This window comes from Rhinoraja longicauda, chromosome 39 (genome assembly GCF_053455715.1).
Source record: "Rhinoraja longicauda isolate Sanriku21f chromosome 39, sRhiLon1.1, whole genome shotgun sequence".
Classification (NCBI taxonomy): Eukaryota; Metazoa; Chordata; class Chondrichthyes; order Rajiformes; family Arhynchobatidae; genus Rhinoraja; species Rhinoraja longicauda.
The window spans coordinates 7,771,390-7,793,827 of NC_135991.1; the positions used below are offsets into that span (position 1 = coordinate 7,771,390).

The window sequence follows — 22,438 nt, forward strand, 5'->3', positions numbered from 1 at the left end:
AAGAGTGGGAGAGGGAAGAGTGGGAGAGGGAAGAGTGGGAGAGGGAAGAGTGGGAGAGGGAAGAGTGGGAGAGGGAAGAGTGGGAGAGGGGAGAGGGGGAGAAAGAGTGGGAGAGGGAAGAGTGAGAGAGGGAAGAGTGGGAGAGGGAAGAGTGAGAGAGGGAAGAGTGGGAGAGGGAAGAGTGGGAGAGGTGGAAAAGAGTGGGAGAGGGAGAAAGATCAATTAGACTAACAAAAGGGGACTCACTCTATTGATTGGTAAGTGGTCACTGTGCGAGGGTAGGTGGAATGAGGCAGTGAACAGTTATTCACAGGGCCCAGGAGGAGGATGGGAATGGGGCAGGGATTCAAGGCCTTTCTAACCTCCATGACTGGGGCAGAGCTGGGGTTGCTGGGACGGTCACCAGTCCGGCCGGGAGCTGGGCGGCCATGTTGGCACTGGGGCTCTGACCGGGCGGGGCAGGTGGTGGCGAGTTCTTACCTCCCCGAGCTTGTCCAGTTTAACGTAGGTCTCCAGCTTGCCGAACCCGATCTCCGACTGCAGGGCGAGAGAGGGACACGGTTAGGAGCCGGCATCGTCAAAGCCACCGCATCCTTGACCCACTCCATCCGTAAGACCCGGGAGCAGAAGTGGGCCGTTCGGCCCATCGGGTCTGCTCTGCCATTTGATCACAGATGATCTATTTCTCCCATTCTCCTGCCTTCTCCCCGTAACCTTTGCCGCCCTTTAAGGATGCAGGTACAGCAGGCAGTGAGGAAAGCTAATGGCATGTTGGCCTTCATAACAAGAGGAGTTGAGTATAGGAGCAAAGAGGTCCTTCTGCAGTTGTACAGGGCCCTAGTGAGACCGCACCTGGAGTACTGTGTGCAGTTTTGGTCTCCAAATTTGAGGAAGGACATTCTTGCGATTGAGGGCGTTCACCAGGTTAATTCCCGTAATGGTGGGACTGTCGTATGTTGAAAGACTGGAGCGACTGGGCTTGTAAACACTGGAATTTAGAAGGATGAGAGGGGATCTTATTGAAACATATTATTAAGAGATTGGACACGTTAGAGGCAGGAAACATGTTGGGGGAGTCCAGAACCAGGGGCCACAGTTTAAAAATAAGGGGTCGGCCATTTAGAACGGAGATGAGGAAAAACGTTTTCACTCAGAGAGTTGTGAATCTGTGGAATTCTCTGCCTCAGAAGGCAGTGGAGGCCAATTCTCTGGATGCTTTCAAGAGAGAGCTAGATAGAGCTCTTAAGGATAGCGGAGTCAGGGGGTATGGGGAGAAGGCAGGAACGGGGTACTGATTATGGATGATCACCCATGATCACGCTGAATGGCGGTGCTGGCTCGAAGGTCCGAATGGCCTCCTCCTGCATCTATTGTCTAACTAATTATCAGGCATGTGAGTGAGGTAAAAAAAAAGAGAGGGAAAGAGCCGAGCGCTTGCGGGTGTACAACGGGGGTCAAAAAATTGGGAACTTTGAAAATATACACACAAAATTACCAGTTTCAAGCCTCTTTTAGTGCATTTCAAAGTGAAACCGGACATTCTGGAAAAATGTGAATATGTCACTGTATACTAACAACATTTTTATTATGTTACTTAATTTAGTTCTATAATCTTGCACTTAAATGTAATATTTATTCACAAAATGCTGGAGTAACTCAGCAGGTCAGGCAGCATCTCAGGAGAGAAGGAATGGGTGATGTTTCGGGTCGAGACCCTTCTTCAGACTGATGTCAGGGGGGGCGGGACAAAGGAAGGATATAGGTGGAGACAGGAAGATAGTCAAGTCAAGTCAAGTCAATATTATTTGTATTGCACATTTAAAAACAACCCACGTTGACCAAAGTGAGGGAGATCTGGGAAGGGGAGGGGAAGAGAGGGACAGAGGAACTATCTAAAGTTGGAGAAGTCGATGTTCATACCGCTGGGCTGCAAGCTGCCCAGGCGAAATACGAGGTGCTGTTCCTCCAATTTCCGGTGGGCCTCACTGGCTGGTACAAATCGAAGGTATTTATTCACAAAATGCTGGAGTAACTCAGCAGGTCAGGCAGCATCTCAGGAGAGAAAGAAATGTAATATTTGCTCATTACAGTTCCACCACTGATTTTCTGGCACTCTTGGTTCCAGAGCTTTGCTGGTTTATCCAGCCGGCCAAGGAAGTCGCTGGGCGATGGGAATAGATGTGCCGGCTCCAGCTGGGCTGGAGTTCCAGAGGCCCCGGCCGCAGGTTGCAAATTCAACCGGCCGATCGTCCGTGGAAGTCCCGATGAGGTCGAGATTGGCTGCCTTGCCCAGCCTTGGCACCACATTTTCGGGGAGACTTCCAGGGTGCGCGGGGGGGGGACCCTTCTTCGGTCTCGACCCGAAACGTCACCCATTCCTTCTCTCCCGAGATGCTGCCTGACCCGCTGAGATACTCCAGCATTTTGTGTCTACCTTTGATTTTAACCAGCATATGCAGTTTTTTTCCCTGAACATTTGGAGGGTTACAAATGAGGTGAGGGATTCCATCTTGCTGTTCTTATTACGTTGCAATTCTCCCAACATGTTCACAAGAGTTTGCTTTGCATACAAGGCTGTGAGGAGGAGCATTATTAATGTCACATCTTCCCTCGCGCCTGGCTAACTGAACAAATCAAAGGGTTTAAATATGATGTAGTGTTTGCGGTTGTGTGTTATGTGGTGGGGGGGGGGGGGGGGGGGGGGTGGGAACTGTAAAAGTGTCTCTCCCGAACCGAGACTCGACCTTTGTTTCTGTGTGGTGTCTCCGTTCACGCTGCGGCCTGCCTTCGGCCATGCACCTGGAGCTGGCTGGCTCCGGCTGGGACCACCTGGGCTCTGGTTTGCAGAGCCCGCGGCCTGGACTCACCACCTGCGGCGCTGGCTGCCTTCGGAGGTTGCGGGAGCGGCTGCTACTCGTCTCCGGAGGCTTCGGCGCGGGGCCGCATGGACGTCGGAAGCCCACAGGCCCCTGGGTGGGGGCCGACATCGGGAGCTCCGGCAGCGGCAGCATCTTCGCCCGCCCCGAATCGCGGGGCTTGGGTCGGCCCGCCGCGGACCTTTCACCGTCCGGCGCGGCCTGAAATAGGCCGCGGGATTTTCTCCGCCCAGAGGGCGCTTCAAGGACGGGAGCCCCGACCGCCCCGACGTGGCAACTCCAACAGCCTGACCGCGGGAGAAGACGGCAGGGGAAGAGAGAAGACATTCTGGCCTTCCATCACAGTGAGGAGGTGACTGGTGGAGACTCACTGTGATGGATGTTGGTTTATGATTGTGTGTGTTATTGCATTTTTATTGCTTATTCTTATTGGTCTTATTGTTGGACTGCGGGTAATTTTTCATTTCACTGCACATTTATGTGTATGTGACAAATAAATTGACTATTGATTCTGTTCCTTCCTCATGAAAACTCTTTTCACTAAATGAGTTTATTTATCGTGGATTGGCAGTGGGATGTCATGGATCTGTTGAGTCCTGCACCTGTCTGGCAAGATTCGGGGTCACCGGCAGATGAGGTGGGAAGAATTTGTTGATGAATTCTCCTTAAGACTGTCTCGAGTGTTTGCAGCATGTGTTGTCTGGACTTTGTTACTCACTGGTCACACACGCTCTCGTCGACATTCCTTCTGACGTAGCCAGGAGGTGAAATATATAACCGATTTCCCTACAACCTACAAACCTGGATGTCTTTGGAGAGTGGAAGGAAACCGGAGCACGCAGGGAAAGCCCATGCGATCACAGGGAGAACGTGCAAACTCCGTACTGGCACCACCCCCTTTGTGAGGATCAAACCCAGGTCTCTGACGCTGTGAGGCAGTGGTTCTACCGCTGCTCCAGTGAGCTGCTCAGGCCCCTTCCGCCACGGGGACACTGTGCGTGCGTGCATGCGGACTCACCAGCGAGACCCTGCGCAGCCGTCGGCTCAGCGGCTTGTCGAAGGGCGGGCTGTTCATGGCAAACTTCTCCAGGTAGCCCTCGGGGAGACGGATGTCAGCGGGCAGCGACAGCCTCTTGTTGATATCCTGAGGGAGCAGAGCAACGGGTTACAGCGGTTATCCCTCTCACCCACTCGCATCTATCAGGGGATCGGAACACGGCAACCACTAGTACACACCGAGCAGCCAAAACATTGTGACCACTGACAGGCGAAGTGAATATAGAAACATAGAAAATAGGTGCAGGAGTAGGCCATTCGGCCCTTCGAGCCTGTACGCATCGCCATTCAATATGATCATGGCTGATCATCCAGCTCAGTAACCTGTACCTGCCTTCTCTCCATACCCCCTGATCCCTTTAGCCACAAGGGCCACATCTAACTCCCTCTTAAATATAGCCAATGAACTGGCCTCAACTACCTTCTGTGGCAGAGAATTCCACAGACTCACCACTCTCTGTGTGAAGAAATGTTTTCTCATCTCGGTCCTAAAAGACTTCCCCCTTATCCTTAAGCTGTGAACCCTGGTTCTGGACTTCCCCAACATCGGGAACAATCTTCCCGCATCTAGCCTCTCCAACCCCTTAAGAATTTTATATGTTTCTATACGATCCCACCTCAGTCTTCTAAATTTCAGCGAGTACAAGCCTAGTCTATCCAGTCTTTCTTCATATGAAAGTCCCGCCATCCCAGGGATCAATCTGGTGAACCTTCTCTGTACTCCCTCTAAGGCAAGAACGTCTTTCCTCAGATTAGGAGACCAAAACTGCACACAATACTCCAGGTGCGGTCTCACCAATGCCCTGTACAACTGCAGTAGAACCTCCCTGCTCCTAAACTCAAATCCTCTTGCTATGAATGCCAACATACCATTCGCTTTCTTCACTGCCTGCTGCACCTGCATGCCTACTTTCACATTGGAATAACATTGGTTATCTTGTTACAATGGCACCTGTCAAGAGGTGGGATATATTAGGCAGCAGGTGAACAGTCAGTTCTTGAAGTTGACGTGTTGGATGCAGGAGAAATGGGCAGGAGTAAAGACCTGAGCGACTTTGACAAGGGCCAAATTGTTCTGGCCAGACGACTGGGTCAGAGCATCTCTGAAACGGCAAGGCTTGTGGGGTGCTCCCGGTCAGCAGTGGTGAGTACCGACCGACAGTGGTCCGAGGAGGGACAAACCACAAACCGGCGACAGGCAGGGTGTTGGGCGCCCAAGACTCATCGATGCGCGAGGGCAACGAAGGCTATCCCGTCTGGTCTGAACCGACAGAAGGTCGACTGTGGCACAAGTCACGGAAAATGTTAATGGTGGTCACGGGAGGAATGTGTCACAATGCACAGTGCATCGCACCCTGCTGTGTATGGGGAGATGGCTGGTCGGCGCACACTCGGTGGGCCGAAGGGCCTGTTTCCGCACTGTATTCCTAGAGTGCAGAATTAGGCCATTCAGCAAACACTTGTGTTCGGTCCGCCATGGGTTCCTTGATTTCCCGGTTACTAACGACTTTACCCCCCCCCCCCCCCCCATTAACCTTTCTGTCCTGGGCCTCCTCCATTGCCAGAGTGAGGCCACATGCCATCTTGGCCAGGCCCAGGAGCAGACCGACAGAGAGATCCTGCCCCTCCCCCCCTCTGCCCAAATATCAGGAGCGTGGGGCTAAAGTGGAGACAAAACCTGAGGAGCAGCCCCTTCAGATAGTCGTACAGGGGCTGCAGCCTCTCACACTCCGTGTACACGTGGAACACGGTCTCTTCCTCGCCACAGAAGCTGGCGAGTCCGTGAACCGGCTCAAGTACCTGTTGCAGGCCACGGCTCAGTGCAACACTCTCCACCCCAGGTCCCCGATGTAAAGGGGGAGGACTCCCTTGTAGAGAGACCTCCACTGGGGACCACTCCCGTCGTCAGGAGTGTGTGATAGAAACAAAGAAAATAGGTGCAGGAGGAGGCCTTTCCGGCCCTTTGAGCCAGCACCGCCATTCATTATGATCATGGCTGACCGTCCACAATCAGTATCCCGTGCCTGCCTTCTCCCCATATCCCTTGATTCCACTAGCCCCTCGAGCTCTATCTAACTCTCTCTTAAATCCATCCAGTGAATCGGCCTCCACTGCCCTCTGAGGCAGAGAATTCCACTGATTCACAACTCTCTGGGTGAAAAAGTTTCTTCTTACCTCAGTTTTAAATGGCTTCCCTTTATTCTTAGACTGTGTGGCCCCTGGTTCTGGACTCGCCCAACATTGGGAACATTTTTCCTGCATCTAGCTTGTCCAGTCCTTTTATAATTTTATACGTCTCTATAAGATCCCCTCTCATCCTTCTAAACTCCAATGAATACAAGCCTAGTCTTTCCAATCTTTCCTCATATGACAGTCCCGCCATCCCGGGGATTAACCTGGTGAACCTACGCTGCACGCCCTCAATAGCAAGGATGTCCTTCGACAAATTAGGAGACCAAAACTGCACACAATACTCCAGATGTGGTCTCACCAGGGCCCTGTACAACTGCAGAAGAACCTGTTTACTCCAAATTTGATTGAAAAGATTAGGCTTGCATTCACTAGAGTTTAGAAGGATGAGAGGGGATCTTATAGAGACGGGTAAAATTATAAAAGGACTGGACAAGCTAGATGCAGGAAACATGTTCCCAATGTTGGGGGAGTCCAGAACCAGGGGCCACAGTCTTAGAATACTGAAATCCTCTCGTTATGAAGGCCAACATTGAGGGCGTGCAGCGTAGGTTCACTAGGTTAATTCCCAGAATGGCGGGACTATCATATGTTGAAAGACTGGAGCGACTAGGCTTGTATACAATGGAATTTAGAAGGATGAGAGGAGATCTTATCGAAACGTAAAAGATTATTAAGGGGATGGACACGTTAGAGGCAGGAAACATGTTCCCAATGCTGGGGGAGTCCCGAACAAGGGGCCACAGTTTAAGAATAAGGGGTCGGCCATTTAGAACGGAGATGAGGAAAAACTTTTTCAGTCAGAGAGTTGTGAATCTGTGGAATTCTCTGCCTCAGAAGGCAGTGGAGGCCAATTCTCTGGATGATTTCAAGAGAGAGCTGGATAGAGCTCTTAAGGAGCCAGGGGGTATGGGGAGAAGGCAGGAACGGGGTACTGATTGAGAATGATCAGCCATGATCACATTGATTGGCGGTGCGTACAGGCTCGAAGGGCCGAATGGCCTCCTCCTGCACCTATTGTCTAACATGCCATTAGTATGGGAAGGTGCAGTGGGAGCTTTACCATCTGTTTGTTTGACCCTGGCAGTGTGTGACGGGACACTGGGCGGGATGGCGGAGGGGGGGATCTGGCAGCTGACCTGCCCCGTACCTCTGTGGAGATTTTCCTGATGTTGTTCCGCATCCTGACCCGGACCGGGGACTGAACCTCGTCGGAGGAGGTGGCGGAGGCCTGGTCGCTCTCCCCGTCCGAGCCCATCTTCAGGTCCTCGTGGACGATCTCTGCGAGTGGAAAGACGGCCGTTAGAGACGGAGGGATCCCGACACATCCCCGTCACGCTGCCTACACTCTGCACTGCACTGGCGAGAGGCAGCGTCTCTGCCCCCCTAGCCCGAGCAGCAAGCTGTACCGACCAGACCAGACCAGACCCCGAGCAAAGCTCTACCTGGCCATCTGCTCTTCACATGCACCTCCATTTTGTTGCTCAGGGGTACGGCCCCCGTGCTTTCCGCCAGCTATCCCTCCCATTTCCCAGCCAGGGGTCTGGTTCACAGAACAAAGAACAGTACGTCATGGCACGTACAGCCCACAATATCCATGCCAAACACAATGCCAAGTTCAACTAATGTCCTCTGCTGCACATGATCCATATCCCCCCCATTCCCTGTATGTCCAAGTGCCCATCTAAAAGCCGCTATTGTATCTGACACCACCAAGAGGTACAGAAGTGTGAAAACGCACACCTCCAGGTTCAGCGGCTATTTGTTCCCAGCTGTTATCGGGCAACTGAACCATCCTACCACAACCAGAGAGCTGTCATGAGCTACCATCTGCCTCATTGGAGGTTCCTCGGACTATCTTTAAACAAACTTTACTGGACTTTACCTTGTACTGAACATTATTTCCTTTATCCTGTATCTGTACACTGTGGACGGCTCGATTGTAATCATGCACAGTCTTACCGCTGACTGGTTGGAACGCCACAAAAGCTTGTCACTGTACCTCGTACACACGAGAATAAGTGTGTGTGTATGTATGTGCGCGTGTGTATGTGTGCGCGCGTGTGTGTGTGTGTATGTGTGCGCGCGTGTGTGTGTGTGCGCGTTTGTGTATGTGCGCGTGTGTGTGCATGTGCGTGTGTATGTGTATATGTGCGCCTGTGTGTGTATGTGCGCGTGTGTGCGCGAGTGTGTGTATGTGCGCGCGTGTGTGTGTGTATGTGCGCCTGTGTGTATGTGCGCGTGTGTATGTGTGCGTGCGAGTGTGTGTATGTGCACGTGTGTGTGTGTGTGTGTGTATGTGCTCCTGTGTGTGTACGTGCGCCTTTGTGTATGTGCGCGTGTGTGTGCATGTGTGTGTGTATGTGTATATGTGCGCCTGTGTGTGTATGTGCGCGTGTGTATGTGTGCGTGTGTGCGCGAGTGTGTGTATGAGCGCGAGTGTGTGTATGTGCGCGCGTGTGTGTGTATGTGCACGTGTGTGTGTGTGTGTGTATGTGCGCGTGTGTATGTGCGCCTGTGTGTGTATGTGCGCCTGTGTGTGTACGTGCGCCTTTGTGTATGTGCACGTGCGTGTGCATGTGCGTGTGTATGTGTATATGTGCGCCTGTGTGTATGTGCGCGTGTGTTTGCATGTGTATGCGCGCGTGTGAAAGCGCGCGCGTGCGTGCGTGTGGATTTTGCCTGTTCTCTGTATGACCACAGGGGTTTCCTCCGGGTACTCCGGTTTCCTCCCACATCCCAAAGACGTGGCGGTGCGGGTTTGTAGGTTAATCAGCCCTCTGTAAATCGCCCCCTCGTGTGTAGGGAGTGCCGGAGAGAGTTGGGGTAACGTAAAACTAGTGTGAACGGGTGATCAAAGATCGGCTGGACAAAGGACCACTCCCGTGCTGTGTCTTTCAATCAATTCAATCACGGCCCCGTGTTCCAACATCCATGTGCAGTAACGCAGCGTTTGACCTGGTGTGTGGTGGAGCCTGGTGACCTCCCCTCTGCCTCGCGCTGCTGAGGCTCCGGTCCCGTCAGCGATAGTCCCACTCACTGGCACCCTTTGCTGCCGCCACCTGAATCATCCCCAGGGTTAACACAGAAACTAGCCGCCTGAGCACATCTCTAGAAGATCACCCCTCCTCCTCCTCCTCCTCCTACAGGAGTACAGTCCCAGCCCAGCCCGTAAAGACGTACAGATTTGGGGGTTAAATGGCTTTGGTAAAATTGTAAATTGTCCCCAATGCGTAGGATAGTGCTAGAGTATGGGGAGATCGCTGGTCGGCACAGACTAGTGGGCCGAAGGGCCTGTTTCCGCACTGTATTTCTAGAGTGCAGAATTAGGCCATTCAGCAAACACTTGTGTTCGGTCCGCCATGGGTTCCTTGATCTCCCGGTTACTAACGACTTTACCCCCCCCCACTCCCACACTAACCTTTCTGTCCTGGGCCTCTTCCATTGCCAGAGTGAGGCCACATGCAAACTGGAGGAACAGCACCTCCTCCGGCAGCTCATTCCAGACACCCAGCACACATTGTGTTACAGAAAGTTGCCCCTCAGGTTCCTATTAAATATTCCCCACCCCCCCCTCACCTTAAACCCATGCCCTCTGGTTCATGATTCCCCGACACTGGGTAAAAGTGTGCATCTATCCTCCCTCACAATCCCACCTCCATTAAATCTCACCAACAGGGTAGACGTCATCCATGACCCAGAAAGGCTGCATCTCGACAGGCAAGAAAATTATCACTCAGTCATAGATTGATGCAGCGTAGAAACATGCCCTTCGGCCTAACTTGCCCACACCGACCAACATGCCCCATCTACACTAGTCCCACCTGCCCACACCGGCCAACATGCCCCATCTACACTAGTCCCACACCGGCCAACATGCCCCATCTACACTAGTCCCACCTGCCCACACCGACCAACATGCCCCACCTACACTAGTCTCCCCTGCCCACACCGACCAACATGCCCCATCTACACTAGTCTCACCTGCCCACACCGACCAACATGCCCCACCTACACTAGTCCCACCTGCCCACACCGACCAACATGCCCCATCTACACTAGTCCCACCCGCCCACACCGGCCAACATGCCCCATCTACACTAGTCCCACACCGGCCAACATGCCCCATCTACACTAGTCCCACCTGCCTGCGTTTGGTCCATATCCCTCCAAACCTGTCCTATCCATGTGCCTGTCCAACTGTTTCTTAAACGTTGGAATAGTCCCGGCCTCAACTACCTCCTCCGGCAGCTCGTTCCATACACCCACCACCCTCTTTGTGGAAAAGTTACCCCTCAGATTCCTATTAAATCTTTTCCCCTTCACCTTGAACCAATATCCTCTGGTGTGTAGGAAAATAACTGCAAATGCTGATTCAAATCGAAGGTAAATACAAAATGCTGGAGTAACTCAGCGGGTCAGGCAGCATCTAAGGAGAGAAGGAATGGATGATGTCACCCATTTCTTCTCTCCTGAGACACTGCCTGACCCGCTGAGTTACTCCAGCATTTTGTGCCTATATCCTCTGGTCCTTGATTCCCCTACTCTGGGTAAAAGACTCTGTACATCTACCCGATCTATTCCCCTCATGATTTTGTACACCTCTATAAGATCTCCCCTCATCCTCCTGCGCTCCATGGAATAGAGACCCAGCCTGCTCAACCTCTCACTGTAGCTCACACCCTCTAGTCCTGGCAACATCCTCGTAAATCTTTTCTCAACTCTTTCAAGCTTGACAAATTTTTTTCCCTACAACACGGCGCCCAGAACTGAGGTCTGAAGAAGGATCTCGACCGGAAACGTCACCCATTCCTTCTACATTGAAAATAGGTGCAGGAGGAGGCCATTCGGCCCTTCAAGCCAGCACTGCCATTCATTGCGATCATGGCTGATCATCCACAATCATTAACCCATACCCAATCATTCTCCCCATATCCCTTGATTCCACTAGCCCCTAGAGCTCTATCTAACGTTCTCTTAAATCCATCCAGTGAATTGGCCTCCACTGCCCTCTGTGGCAGAGAATCCCACACATTCACAACTCTCTGGGTGAAAAAGTTCCTTCTCACCTCAGTTTTAAATTGGCCTCCCTTTTATTCTTGGACTGTGTGGCCCTGGTTCTGGACTCCCCCAACACTGGGAACATTTTTCTTGCCAGACCTTTAATAATTTTATACGTCTCTATAAGACCCCCTCCTCTGGCAGATCTCCCGAGATGCTGCCTGACCCGCTGAGTTACTCCAGCGTTTTGTGTCCACAATAGTCTAGATGCGGTCTCACCAACGTCTTACATAAGAGAACAAGCGTATTCACCAAACGCAACCTTTGCAAACAGTGGGAGGTGTTTGAAAGGGTTTGGAGAGTTTTTACCCAGGTGGCAGAAGGTTGCCGAGACGGAGGAGATAATCACCTAGCGTGGCATTCCTCTGAAGGTGCGAGCTGAGGCTCCTGCCCCACCAGACTGTGAGGCCTTCGAATAGGTGGCTTTTTGAAACTGCTTGCGTACTGGTGAAGGAAGGAGTGCATGCTGTGGGACGTGGGGGGGCTTGCCGTTCTTCACCATGGGCTCTTTAAACCCAGCCAAGGAGGTCCGAAGGGAGAGAGGGAGGAGGGACAGAGAGATAGAGAGAGAGGGGATGCAAGAGAGAGGGTGGGCGAGGGAGAGAGAGCGCGAGACAGAGGGTGGGCGAGAGATAGAGAGAGAGCGAGAGGTTGTGCATGAGAGAGTGAGAGAGAGTGAGAGAGTGAGAGAGTGCGGCAGAGAGAGAGAGAGAGGGTGGCGAGAGAGAGAGGGGTTGTGCATGAGAGAGAGAGAGAGAGAGAGAGAGAGAGAGAGAGAGAGAGAGAGAGAGAGAGAGAGAGAGAGAGAGAGAGAGAGAGAGAGAGAGAGAGAGAGAGAGAGAGAGAGAGAGAGAGAGAGAGAGAGAGAGAGAGAGAGAGAGAGAGAGAGAGAGGGGGGTGCGAGAGAGAGGGGTTGTGCATGAGAGAGAGTGTGAGAGAGTGCAGCAGAGAGCGAGGAGTGCGGGAGAGAGAGAGAGAGCGCGGGGAGAGAGAGAGAGAGAGCGCGGGGAGAGAGAGAGAGAGAGCGCGGGAGAGAGAGAGAGAGAGAGCGCGGGAGAGAGAGAGTGCGGGGAGAGAGAGAGAGTGCGGGGAGAGAGAGAGAGTGCGGGAGAGAGAGAGAGTGCGGGGAGAGAGAGAGAGTGCGGGAGAGAGAGAGAGTGCGGGAGAGAGAGAGAGTGTGGGAGAGAGAGAGAGTGCGGGAGAGAGAGAGAGAGAGTGCGGGAGAGAGAGAGAGAGAGTGCGGGAGAGGGAGAGAGAGCGGGAGAGAGAGAGAGTGTGGGAGAGAGAGTGAGAGTGTGGAAGAGAATGAGACAGAGAGGGGGATGCAAGAGAAGGAGAGGGCGGGTGAGGGAAAAAGGGTGTGGGGAGAGAGAGAAAGAGTGTGGGAGAGAGAGAGAGAGAGTGGGAGAGAGAGAGAGAGTGCGGGAGAGAGAGAGAGTGCGGGAGAGAGTGAGAGAGTGTGAGAGAGAGAGAAAGTGAGCAAGAGAGAGAGTGAGCGAGAGTGAGAGAGAGAGAGTGTGAGAGAGAGAGTGTGAGAGAGAGAGAGTCAGAGAGAGAGTGGGTCAGAGAGAAAGTGATCAAGGGAATACAAGGGGAGAAATTGTAAACACAAATGCAAAGCAATGGGGAGGGGTGGAAAAGGGGAAAGTTTGAAAGTGACAGATATGGTGCAGAGACCACGATGTGGACAGGGCAGACAGGTTGATGGAAAGGGGGAGCGAAGCAGGGAAGATGGAGAACGTGATGGTTTGTGGTTCCAGGAGGATGAACGGTTTGGGAGGGCAGATGGCAGCGTGAGTGAAACGTGGTCAACAGCCAACAGGCGGGTGATCAAACAGAATGGACGAGTAGGAAGAGCGGGGAGGGGTGGGGGAGGTCAAAAGAGAGAAAAGGGGAGAGAAAAGAAGGGAAGGACAAATCAAGGGGAAGAAACAAAGAATTAAAAGAGGGAAGAAATTAAAATACAAGTAGAATGAAAATATACATTGCAGGTTTAAAAGAATGTATAGCACCATTGAAAACCATTCCAGGCATGCAGCAGGCATTTACAGGAACAAACAGCAACAGCACAGACGGACAGCACAGGTCAGAGCAGTAAGCTTGGCACCTTGGACACACCTCACCAAACCCCCCCTCCCCTTGGGGACACCACCACCCCGGCCCGGCCCGCCACTGGCAACCGTCCATCCGGCACAACCTTCGCCATCCTCCTTCCGGCAGCTCCCAGGCCGCAGGGCGCGGCACGAGGCCAGTCCATAGTCACGGGCGTGCGGGGCACTGCGTGGGTGGCAGACCGGCACTGAGGGAGGGCGGAGAGGTGGGTGGGTGGGTGGGTGGGACACTGAGAGGGAGGGTAGGTGGGACACTGAGAGGGAGGGTAGGTGGGACACTGAGAGGGAGAGTGGGTGGGTGGATGGGGACACTGAGAGGGAGGGTGGGTTGGTGGATGGGTGGGAGGGTGAGAGGGAGGGTGGGTGGGACACTGAGAGGGAGAGTGGGTGGGTGGATGGGACACTGAGAGGGAGGGTGGATGGGACACAGAGAGGGTGGGTGGGCCACAGAGAGGGTGGGTGGGACAGAGAGGGAGGGTGGGTGGGACAGAGAGGGAGGGTGGGTGGGTGGGACACAGAGAGGGAGGGTGGGTGGGAGACACTGAGAGGGAGGGTGGGTGAGTGGATGGGTGGGAGATACTGAGAGGGAGGGTGGGTGAGTGGATGGGACACTGAGAGGGAGGGTGGATGGGACACTGAGAGGGAGGGTGGGTGGGTGGGTGGATGGGACACAGAGAGGGAGGGCAGGTGGGTGGGTGACACTGAGAGGGAGGTAGGTGGGTGAATGGGTGGGTGGAACACAGAGAGGGAGGGTGGGTGGGACACAGAGGGAGGACGGGTGGGTGGATGAGAAGGAGGGTGGGTGGGAGGGAGACTGTGAGGGAGGGTGGGTGAATGGTTGGATGGGTGGGGAGGGTGGGTGGGAGGGAGACTGAGAGGGAGGGTGGGTGAATGGGTGGGTGGGACACAGAGAGGGAGGACCGGTGGGTGGGTGAGAGGGAGGGTGGGTGGGAGGGAGACTGGGAGGAAGGGCAGGAAGACAGAGTAGGTGGGGTCAGAGAGAGGGAGAGGGTGGGTGGGTGAGAGGGAGGGTGGGTGGGTGAGAGGGAGGGTGGGTGGGTGGGAGACTGTGAGGGAGGGCAGGAAGACAGAGTAGGTGGGGTCAGAGAGAGGGGGAGGGTGGGTGAGTGAGAGGGAGGGTGGGAGGGAGACTGAGAGGGAGGGTAGGTGGGAAGGAGACATAGAGGGAGGGCAGGAAGACAGAGTGAGTAGGTGGGGGACAGAGAGAGGGGGAGAGGGGGAGGGTGGGGGACAGAGAGGAGGGGTGGTGATTGATAGGGAGAGTGGGGGTAGAGAGAGAGAGAGGGAGGGCAGGAGACAGAGTGAGTAGGTGGGGGACAGGGAGAGGGAGTCAGGGGGAGAGGAGGGAGAGCGGGGACAGGAGAGGAGGGGTGGGGATTGATAGGGAGAGTGGGGGTAGAGAGAGAGAGGGAGGGAAATATACAGAAAGATGGAGAAAGAATAGATAGAAAGAGTGAGAGAGACAGAGAGAGAAAAAGAGGAACAGCAAGAGATGAGAGAGAAAGAGAGGAGAGAGAAAGAGGAAAAACAACAGGAGAGGAAGAGTGAGGCAGAGAAAAAGAGAAAGAGAGACAGAGAAAGAGAGAGGAGAAAAAGTGAGAAAGAGAAATTGCCAAAGGAAAAAAATAGAGGAGAGGAACGGAAAGAGAGGAGCAACAAGAAGAGAGAGAGAGAGAGAGAGAGACACACACAGGCAGATAAGGGGTCAGGGAGGGGAGGGGAGAGAAGGGATGAGCAGGAGTAGGATCGTTGAGACACAGGGTTGGAGGTAGATGGCACTATTGGTTTCGGTTTTGAATGATGGGTGTGTGCGTCTCCGCTTTCTTGCTGCAACAGTCAGGTGATGAATGGGTGCACTTTGCAGACAGGATAAGTGAGAGGTAACGTCGAGAGTTGAAACGGAGGGCAGCGGACACGGCGAGCAGGTCTCATAGTGTCTGCCCCACACACTTGCAGGGGCAGTCACAGAATGATGGAGGGCCAATTGATCAATTGACGGGCGCCAGCTCTCTAAATGTGACCCATCTCTCTCGCCAATGGCCTTAAACATTTTCCACTCTTCGTATTTATCCGATTTCTATTTTAAAGCTTCTACTGAATTGGCTTCCTCAGCCCATTCAGGCAGTGCGTCCCAGAACACAATAATTTGTGGTAGAAAACATTAACCACCTCTCCCCCCGCCCCCATTCCTTCTTTGCCATGGTCACCGCCCTTCAAACCACTGGAAATAGCTGCCCGAGCTTTCAAGTAATTTATGACCACAATTAAATCTCCTTTTCATACGTTTGTGAGTCTTGGGAGCATAATTGGGCCATTCGACCCAACGAGTCCACTCCGCCATTCATTCAATCATGGCTGATCTATCTTTCCCTCTCAACCCATTCTCCTGCCTTCTCCCCACAACCCTTGGCACCCGTACTAATCTGTATTGGGGCGCAGCGGTAGAGTTGCTGCCTCACATTGCCAGAGACCCGGGTTCCATCCTAACCCGGGCGCTATCTCTACGGGGTTTGTATGTTCAACCTGTGACTGCCTGGGTTTCTCAGGGTAACAAGAGGAGTTGAGTGCAGGAGCAAAGGGGTCCTTCTGCAGTTGTACAGGGCCCTAGTGAGACCGCACCTGGAGTACTGTGTGCAGTTTTGGTCTCCAAATTTGAGTTTGGGAGCAAGGAGGTCCTTCTGCAGTTGTACAGGGCCCTGTGAGACCGCACCTGGAGTACTGTGTGCAGTTTTGGCCTCCAGATTTGAGGAAGAACATTCTTGCTATTGAGGGCGTGCAGCGTAGATTCACCAGGTTAATTCCCGAATGGCGGGACTGTCGTATGTTGAAAGACTGGAGCGATTGGGCTTGTATACACTGGAATTTAGAAGGATGAGAGGAGATCTTATCGAAACCTATAAGATTATTAAGGGATTGGACAAGCTAGAGGCAGGAATCATGTTCCCAATGTTGGGGAGTCCAGAACCAGGGGCCACAGTTTAAGAATAAGGGGTAGGCATTTAGAACGGAGATGAGGAAATACATTTTCAGTCAGAGAGTTGTAAATCTGTGGAATTCTCTGCCTCAGAGGGCAGTGGAGGCCAATTTTCTGGATGCTTTCAAGAGAGAGCTGGATAGAGCTCTTAATGATAGCGGAGTCAGGGGTATGGGGAGAAGCAGGAACGGGGTACTGATTGAGAATGATCAGCCATGATCACATTGAATGGTGGTGCGTACAGGCTCGAAGGGCCGAATGGCCTCCTCCTGCACCTATTGTCTGTTGCTCAGGTTTCCTCCCACACTCCAAAGACGTGTTTGTAGGTTTGTTGCCTCTGGTTAAAAATTGTAAATTGCCCTTCGTGTATGTGATAGTGTTAGTGTATGGTGTGATCGCTGGTCGGCATGGACTCGGTGGGCCGAAGGGCCTGTTTCCACGCTGTATCTATACAGTCTACAAGTCCAATCAAGAATCTCCGCCTTAAAAACACCCAATGGCTTGGCCCCCACTGCCGTCTGTGGCAATGAATTCCATAGATTCACCACCCTCTTGACTAAAGGAATTCCTCATCTCTTTTCTAAAGGTGCGTCCTTTTATTCTGAAATCGTTTAACCTTCTCTGCTGCAAGAGGACAGTTCGGCGTGCTGGTAAAATCTCTGCAACCTTCCCCGACTTTTGGAGTGTGGCGCTCGGATCTGACCACCACACTCTGTTTGGAGCCTAACCGGTGTTTACAGAGCTCGCTCGCTGTAAACCTCCTTTGGAAAGAGCCCAGAGCACTTTGGGTGAACCACACGATGTGGACTGAGTCCCTGGGACATCACATATCAAGCACTGACGTGGCACGTCAAGGAAGAGGCAAGTGGGGAGAGTGGCTAGATGCATGCAGTGGAATGGAGTGTAGTGGAACTAGGGTTGCCAACTGTCCCGTATTAGCTGGGACATCCCGTATTTTGGACTAAATCTGTTTGTCCTGTACGGGACCCCCGCCCTTATCCCGTATTAGGCCCGGACAAAACTGTGTGCAGTTTTGGTCTCCAAATTTGAGGAAGGATATTCTTGCTATTGAGGGCGTGCAGCGTAGGTTTACTAGGTTAATTCCTGGAATGGCGGGACTGTCATATGTTGAAAGACTGGAGCGACTAGGCTTGTATATACTGGAATTTAGAAGGATGAGAGGAGATCTTATCAAAACGTATAAGATTATTAAGGGGTTGGACACGTTAGAGGCAGGAAACATGTTCCCAATGTTGGGGGAGTCCAGAACAAGGGGCCACAGTTTAAGAATAATGGGTAGACCATTTAGAACTGAGATGAGGAAAAACTTTTTCAGTCAGAGAGTTGTGAATCTGTGGAATTCTCTGCCTCAGAAGGCAGTGGAGGCCAATTCTCTGAATGCATTCAAGAGAGAGCTAGATAGAGCTCTTAAGGATAGCGGAGTCATAGGGTATGGGGAGAAGGCAGGAACGGGGTACTGATTGAGAATGATCAGCCATGATCACATTGAATGGCGGTGCTGGCTCGAAGGGCTGAATGGCCTCCTCCTGCACCTATTGTCTATTGACAGTGCAGAGCCCCGGACATTGTAGGCCCAGACGCTGTAGGCCCAGACGCTGCAGGCCCCCGGCCCCCCCCCCCCCCCCCCCCCTCTGTCAGAGGCCCCCCCCCCCCGGCCCCACCCTCCCCCCACCCCCCCCCCCCCCCCCCCCCCCCCCCCCCCCCCCCCCCCCCCCCCCCCCCCCCCCCCCCCCCCCCCCCCCCCCCCCCCCCCCCCCTCCCCCCCCCACCCCCCCCCCCCCCCCCCCCCCCCCCCCCCCCCCCCCCCCCCCCCCCCCCCCCCCCCCCCCCCCCCCCCACCCCCCCCCCCCCCCCCCCCCCCCCCCCCCCCCCCCCCCCCCCCACCCCCCCCCCCCCCCCCCCCCCCCCCACCCCCTAGGCCCAGACGCTGTAGGCTAACGGAGTGAGTTTGCCTAATGGAGGTTGCGTAGGAACCCGCCTCCCGGCCCGGGCGGCCACCATTGGTGGAGCGGGGGCACGTGGCCGCTGGCTGGCCGAGGCAGTGATGTCAGACTTTGTCCCTTATTTGGCAGTTAGAAAGTTGGCAACCCTAACTGGAACGTTTGCCGACTCTGGGCCTGTACACGCTGGAGCTCAGAAGGACGAGGGAGAGGATCTCGTTGCAACTTAGTATAATGAAAGGCCTGGATGGCGTGGATGTGGAGAGGATGTTTCCACTAGTGCGAGAGTCTGGGACCAGAGGGCATAGCTTCAGAATAAAAGGATGTACCATTGGAATGATGAGGAGAATTTTATTAGCCATAAGCTGGGAAACTCTCTGCCTCAGAAGGCAGTGGAGGCCGATTCCCTGGATGCTATCAAGAGAGAGTTAGATCGAGCTCTTAATGATAACGGAGTCAAGGGATACGGGGAGATGGCAGGAACGGGTACTGATTGTGGATGATCAGCCATGATCACGGTGCTGGCTCGAAGGGCCGAATGGCCACCTCCTGCACTGTGTCTATTGTCTAAGATGCTGAATCTGTGGAATCCATTGCCACAGATGGCGGTGAAGGCCAAGTCGTTGGTTGTTTTTTAAAGCGGAGATTTAACAGGTTCTTGATCAGCACGGGCATCAAAGGTTACGGGGAGAAGGCAGGAGAATGGGGTTGAGACGGAAAGATGGATCAGCCGTGACTGAATGGCGGAGTGAACTCGATGGGCTGAATGGCCTGATTCTGCTCCTAAGACTTATGAAGTGGGGGGGGTTAGGGCAGCCACTAGACCCTCAACCTGTGCTGTGGCACTTAGCGCCAACCTCTTGAAGACACACACACACGCGCGCGCACACACCCACCCACACACACGCGTGCAGTTACCAGTTGGGAGAGCCGTCCATCGGGGGGAGTTAGTGACCGCGGGCGGGCAGACGGTGGCTTTCCGGTGACGGTCGCCCTCTTTGCCCGTTGGTCATTGGGCTCTCAGCCAGTACCGTCCCCTCCCCCCCCCACACACACTCCATCAAAACACCCACCGCAAGCAGCAACGACCACACGCCAAGTTAATGAGAGGGGAGGTGAGAGGGGGGGGGGGGAGTAAATAAATAAAAAGGAAGAGAATCGTCGGTCCTTACCGTTCTGCATCAGCCGGGTGGATCGCAGCTGTGAGGTAGAGGCAGCATGACGCAGGTGAAAGGGTATAAAGACCTGAGGGACTAAGGCTGTGTCGACTGGGCGGAGGTAACTGCGAACCGACCACCGGCAGGGCTGGCGGCAAAGCAAGATGCCTCGCAAACCTGTCTCGACCTGAGCCGTCAGCTAACCTGCGCTACCACACCGGCAGGCTGGCGCAAAGCAAGATGCCTCCACTCTCCTGCGTCACAGACTGCCCCTACTCTTGTCTCCAGCCAGCCCTGTACTGGAGGCCGCTGGCTCCGACTGGGGGACTACACCTCGGGTAAGATAGAAACATAGAAAATAGCTGCAGGAGTAGGCCATTCGGCCCTTCGAGCCTGTACGCACCGCCATTCAATATGATCATGGCTGATCATCCAACTCAGTATCCCGTACCTGCCTTCTCTCCATACCCCCCGATCCCTTTAGCCACAAGGGCCACATCTAACTCCCTCTTAAATATAGCCAATGAACTGGCCTCAACTACCTTCTGTGGCAGAGAATTCCACAGATTCACCACTCTGTGTGAAAAGAAAAAAAAACGTTCTCATCTCGGTCCTAAAAGACTTCCCCCTTATCCTTAAACTGTGACCCCTTGTTCTGGACTTCCCCAACATCGGGAACAATCTTCCCGCATCTAGCCTGTCCAACCCCTTAAGAATTTTGTGAGTTTCTATAAGATCCCCCCTCAATCTTCTAAAGATGGAGGAGACATGTTCCCAATGTCGGGCGAGTCCAGAACCAGGGGCCACACACAGTCTTAGAATAAAGGGAGGCCATTTACCCACTGAGTTGAGAAGGAACTTTTTCACCCAGAGAGTTGTGAATTTGTGGGATTCTCAGGCACAGAGGGCAGTAGAGGTCAATTCAGTGGATGGATTTAAGAGAGTGTTAGATAGAGCTCCAGGGTCTATCGGAATCAAGGGATATGGGCAGAACGAGGGGCCACAGTTTAAGAATAAGGGGTCGGCCATTTAGAACTGAGACGAGGAAAAACTTTTTCAGTCAGAGAGTTGTGAATCTGTGGAATTCTCTGCCTCAGAAGGCAGTGGAGGCCAATTCTCTGAATGCATTCAAGAGAGAGCTAGATAGAGCTCTTAAGGATAGTGGAGTCAGGGGTATGGGGAGAAGGCAGGAACGGGGTACTGATTGAGAATGATCAGCCATGATCACATTGAATGGCGGTGCTGGCTCGAAGGGCCGAATGGCCTCCTCCTGCACCTATTGTCTAAGGCAGGCACGGGGTACTGATTGTGAATGATCAGCCATGATCACATTGAATGGCGGTGCTGGCTCGAAGGGCTGAATGGCCTCCTCCTGCACCTATTGTCTATTGTCTAAGGCAGGCACGGGTTACAGATTGTGGATGATCAGCCATGATCACAACGAATGGCGGTGCGTACAGGCTCGAAGGGCCGAATGGCCTCCTCCTGCACCTATTTTCTGTTTCTGTGAGGGTCAGGACTGCTTTACAGCTGGCGAGAGGATGGTTCTGTCTGAAGGGTCCCCAATCCAAAACGTCACCCATTCTTCTCTCCTAGATGCTGCCTGACCTGCTGAGTTACTCCAGCATTTTGTGATACCTTCTGCTGGGCTGCTCCAATCGTTTGTGACTAACCGCCTGCAGTTCTTTCTTCCTCTGACTTGGTCAGAAGTCGTTCCCCCCTCTCCAACTGACCTGACAGACTTTTCTGACGTTCCCTGCTTTTTATTTGGATTTCCAGCACCGGCAGTCCTTTGCTCTCCGGGGGGAGAGGCAAGGCCGGTGAGGTGGGAAAGCAGAGTTGGTCAGCGTGCCGGTCACCACAGGTGGAGGTCAAAGGTTCAGGTGGGGTGGACGTGGGTGGGCAAAGGGGGGAAAGTAGCCACTCACCTGATTTTTGCAGCTGCTAAAAGGTAAGTCTGGACAGTACTCCAGAGTGCAGCCAGTCCTCCGCACCGCCCCCTCCCCTGCCTCCCACCATCTCCCAGTCAAGCAGAACTCACCGCTGTCACTGACATTATTCTCCTCGATGTTTATCTGCTCTGACAGGTCAGTCAGGACTTCTCTGATGCCTGGCTGCCACGGAGGGTCATGGACAGCTGCCGCTTTATTTTCTTCATCCGGTCCATCAGGTTCTGATTTCCAATCGCCTGCCATGCAAGAGGAAATAGCGATCAGTGCACGTTGCCGACGTCAAGGCAATAGACAACAGTGCAGGAGGAGGCCATTCGGCCCTTCGAGCCTGTACGCACCGCCATTCAATGTGATCATGGCTGATCATCCACAATCAGTACCCCGTTCCTGCCTTCTTCCATACCCCCTGACTCCGCTATCCTTAAGAGCTCTATCTAGCTCTCTCTTGAATGCATTCAGAGAATTGGCCTCCACTGCCTTCTGAGGCAGAGAATTCCACAGATTCACAACTCTCTGACTGAAAAAGTTTTTCCTCATCTCTGTTCCAAATGGCCGACCCCTTATTCTTAAACTATGGCCCCTGGTTCTGGACTCCCCCAACATTGGGAACATTTTTCCTGCCTCCAACGTGTCCAACCCCTTAATAATCTTATACGTTTCGATAAGATCTCCTCTCATCCTTCTAAATTCAAGCGTATACAAGCCTAGTCGCTCCAGTCTTTCAACATATGATAGTCCCGCCATTCCGGTTGTTATGCTTTTGCGCTGGGCTGAGCTACGAGGGGCGCTGCCGATGAACGGCTTGCAGACGCCGGCAGGGAACGCGGCCACCAAGGCTTGGGAAACGCGGGCCGCCAGGAGCCAGGCGTGGAGTGAGGCTGCCAATGGCTGGGGGTCGGGGAAGCCAATGCATTCGAGTAGCTGGCCAGGGATTACAAGCCCGTCCATCCAGCGTTCTGCTCCAGGTGTGAGGGCAAGCATGGCCGCACTATTACAGCACGGCAGCTCGGCTGGCAGAAACACTACCCCGCTTACAATCAGTCACAGGGTTGAGCCCGCTCCTGGATTGCTGCCTGTAA

At 53.6% G+C, this 22,438-nt stretch overlaps 1 protein-coding gene across 1 annotated transcript in view; it reads right to left on the bottom strand.

The window, feature by feature from the left end:
* The window catches only part of LOC144611181 (cyclin-dependent kinase 17-like), a 114,182-nt gene that overhangs the window by 40,762 nt on the left and 50,982 nt on the right, over positions 1-22,438 (bottom strand). Inside the window, 8 exon segments of the mRNA XM_078430234.1 lie at positions 481-537; positions 3,895-4,020; positions 7,273-7,403; positions 11,533-11,575; positions 11,577-11,666; positions 11,668-11,690; positions 21,449-21,502; positions 21,505-21,595. Coding sequence (XP_078286360.1) covers positions 481-537; positions 3,895-4,020; positions 7,273-7,403; positions 11,533-11,575; positions 11,577-11,666; positions 11,668-11,690; positions 21,449-21,502; positions 21,505-21,574 — 594 coding nt within the window. The 5' untranslated portion in view covers positions 21,575-21,595.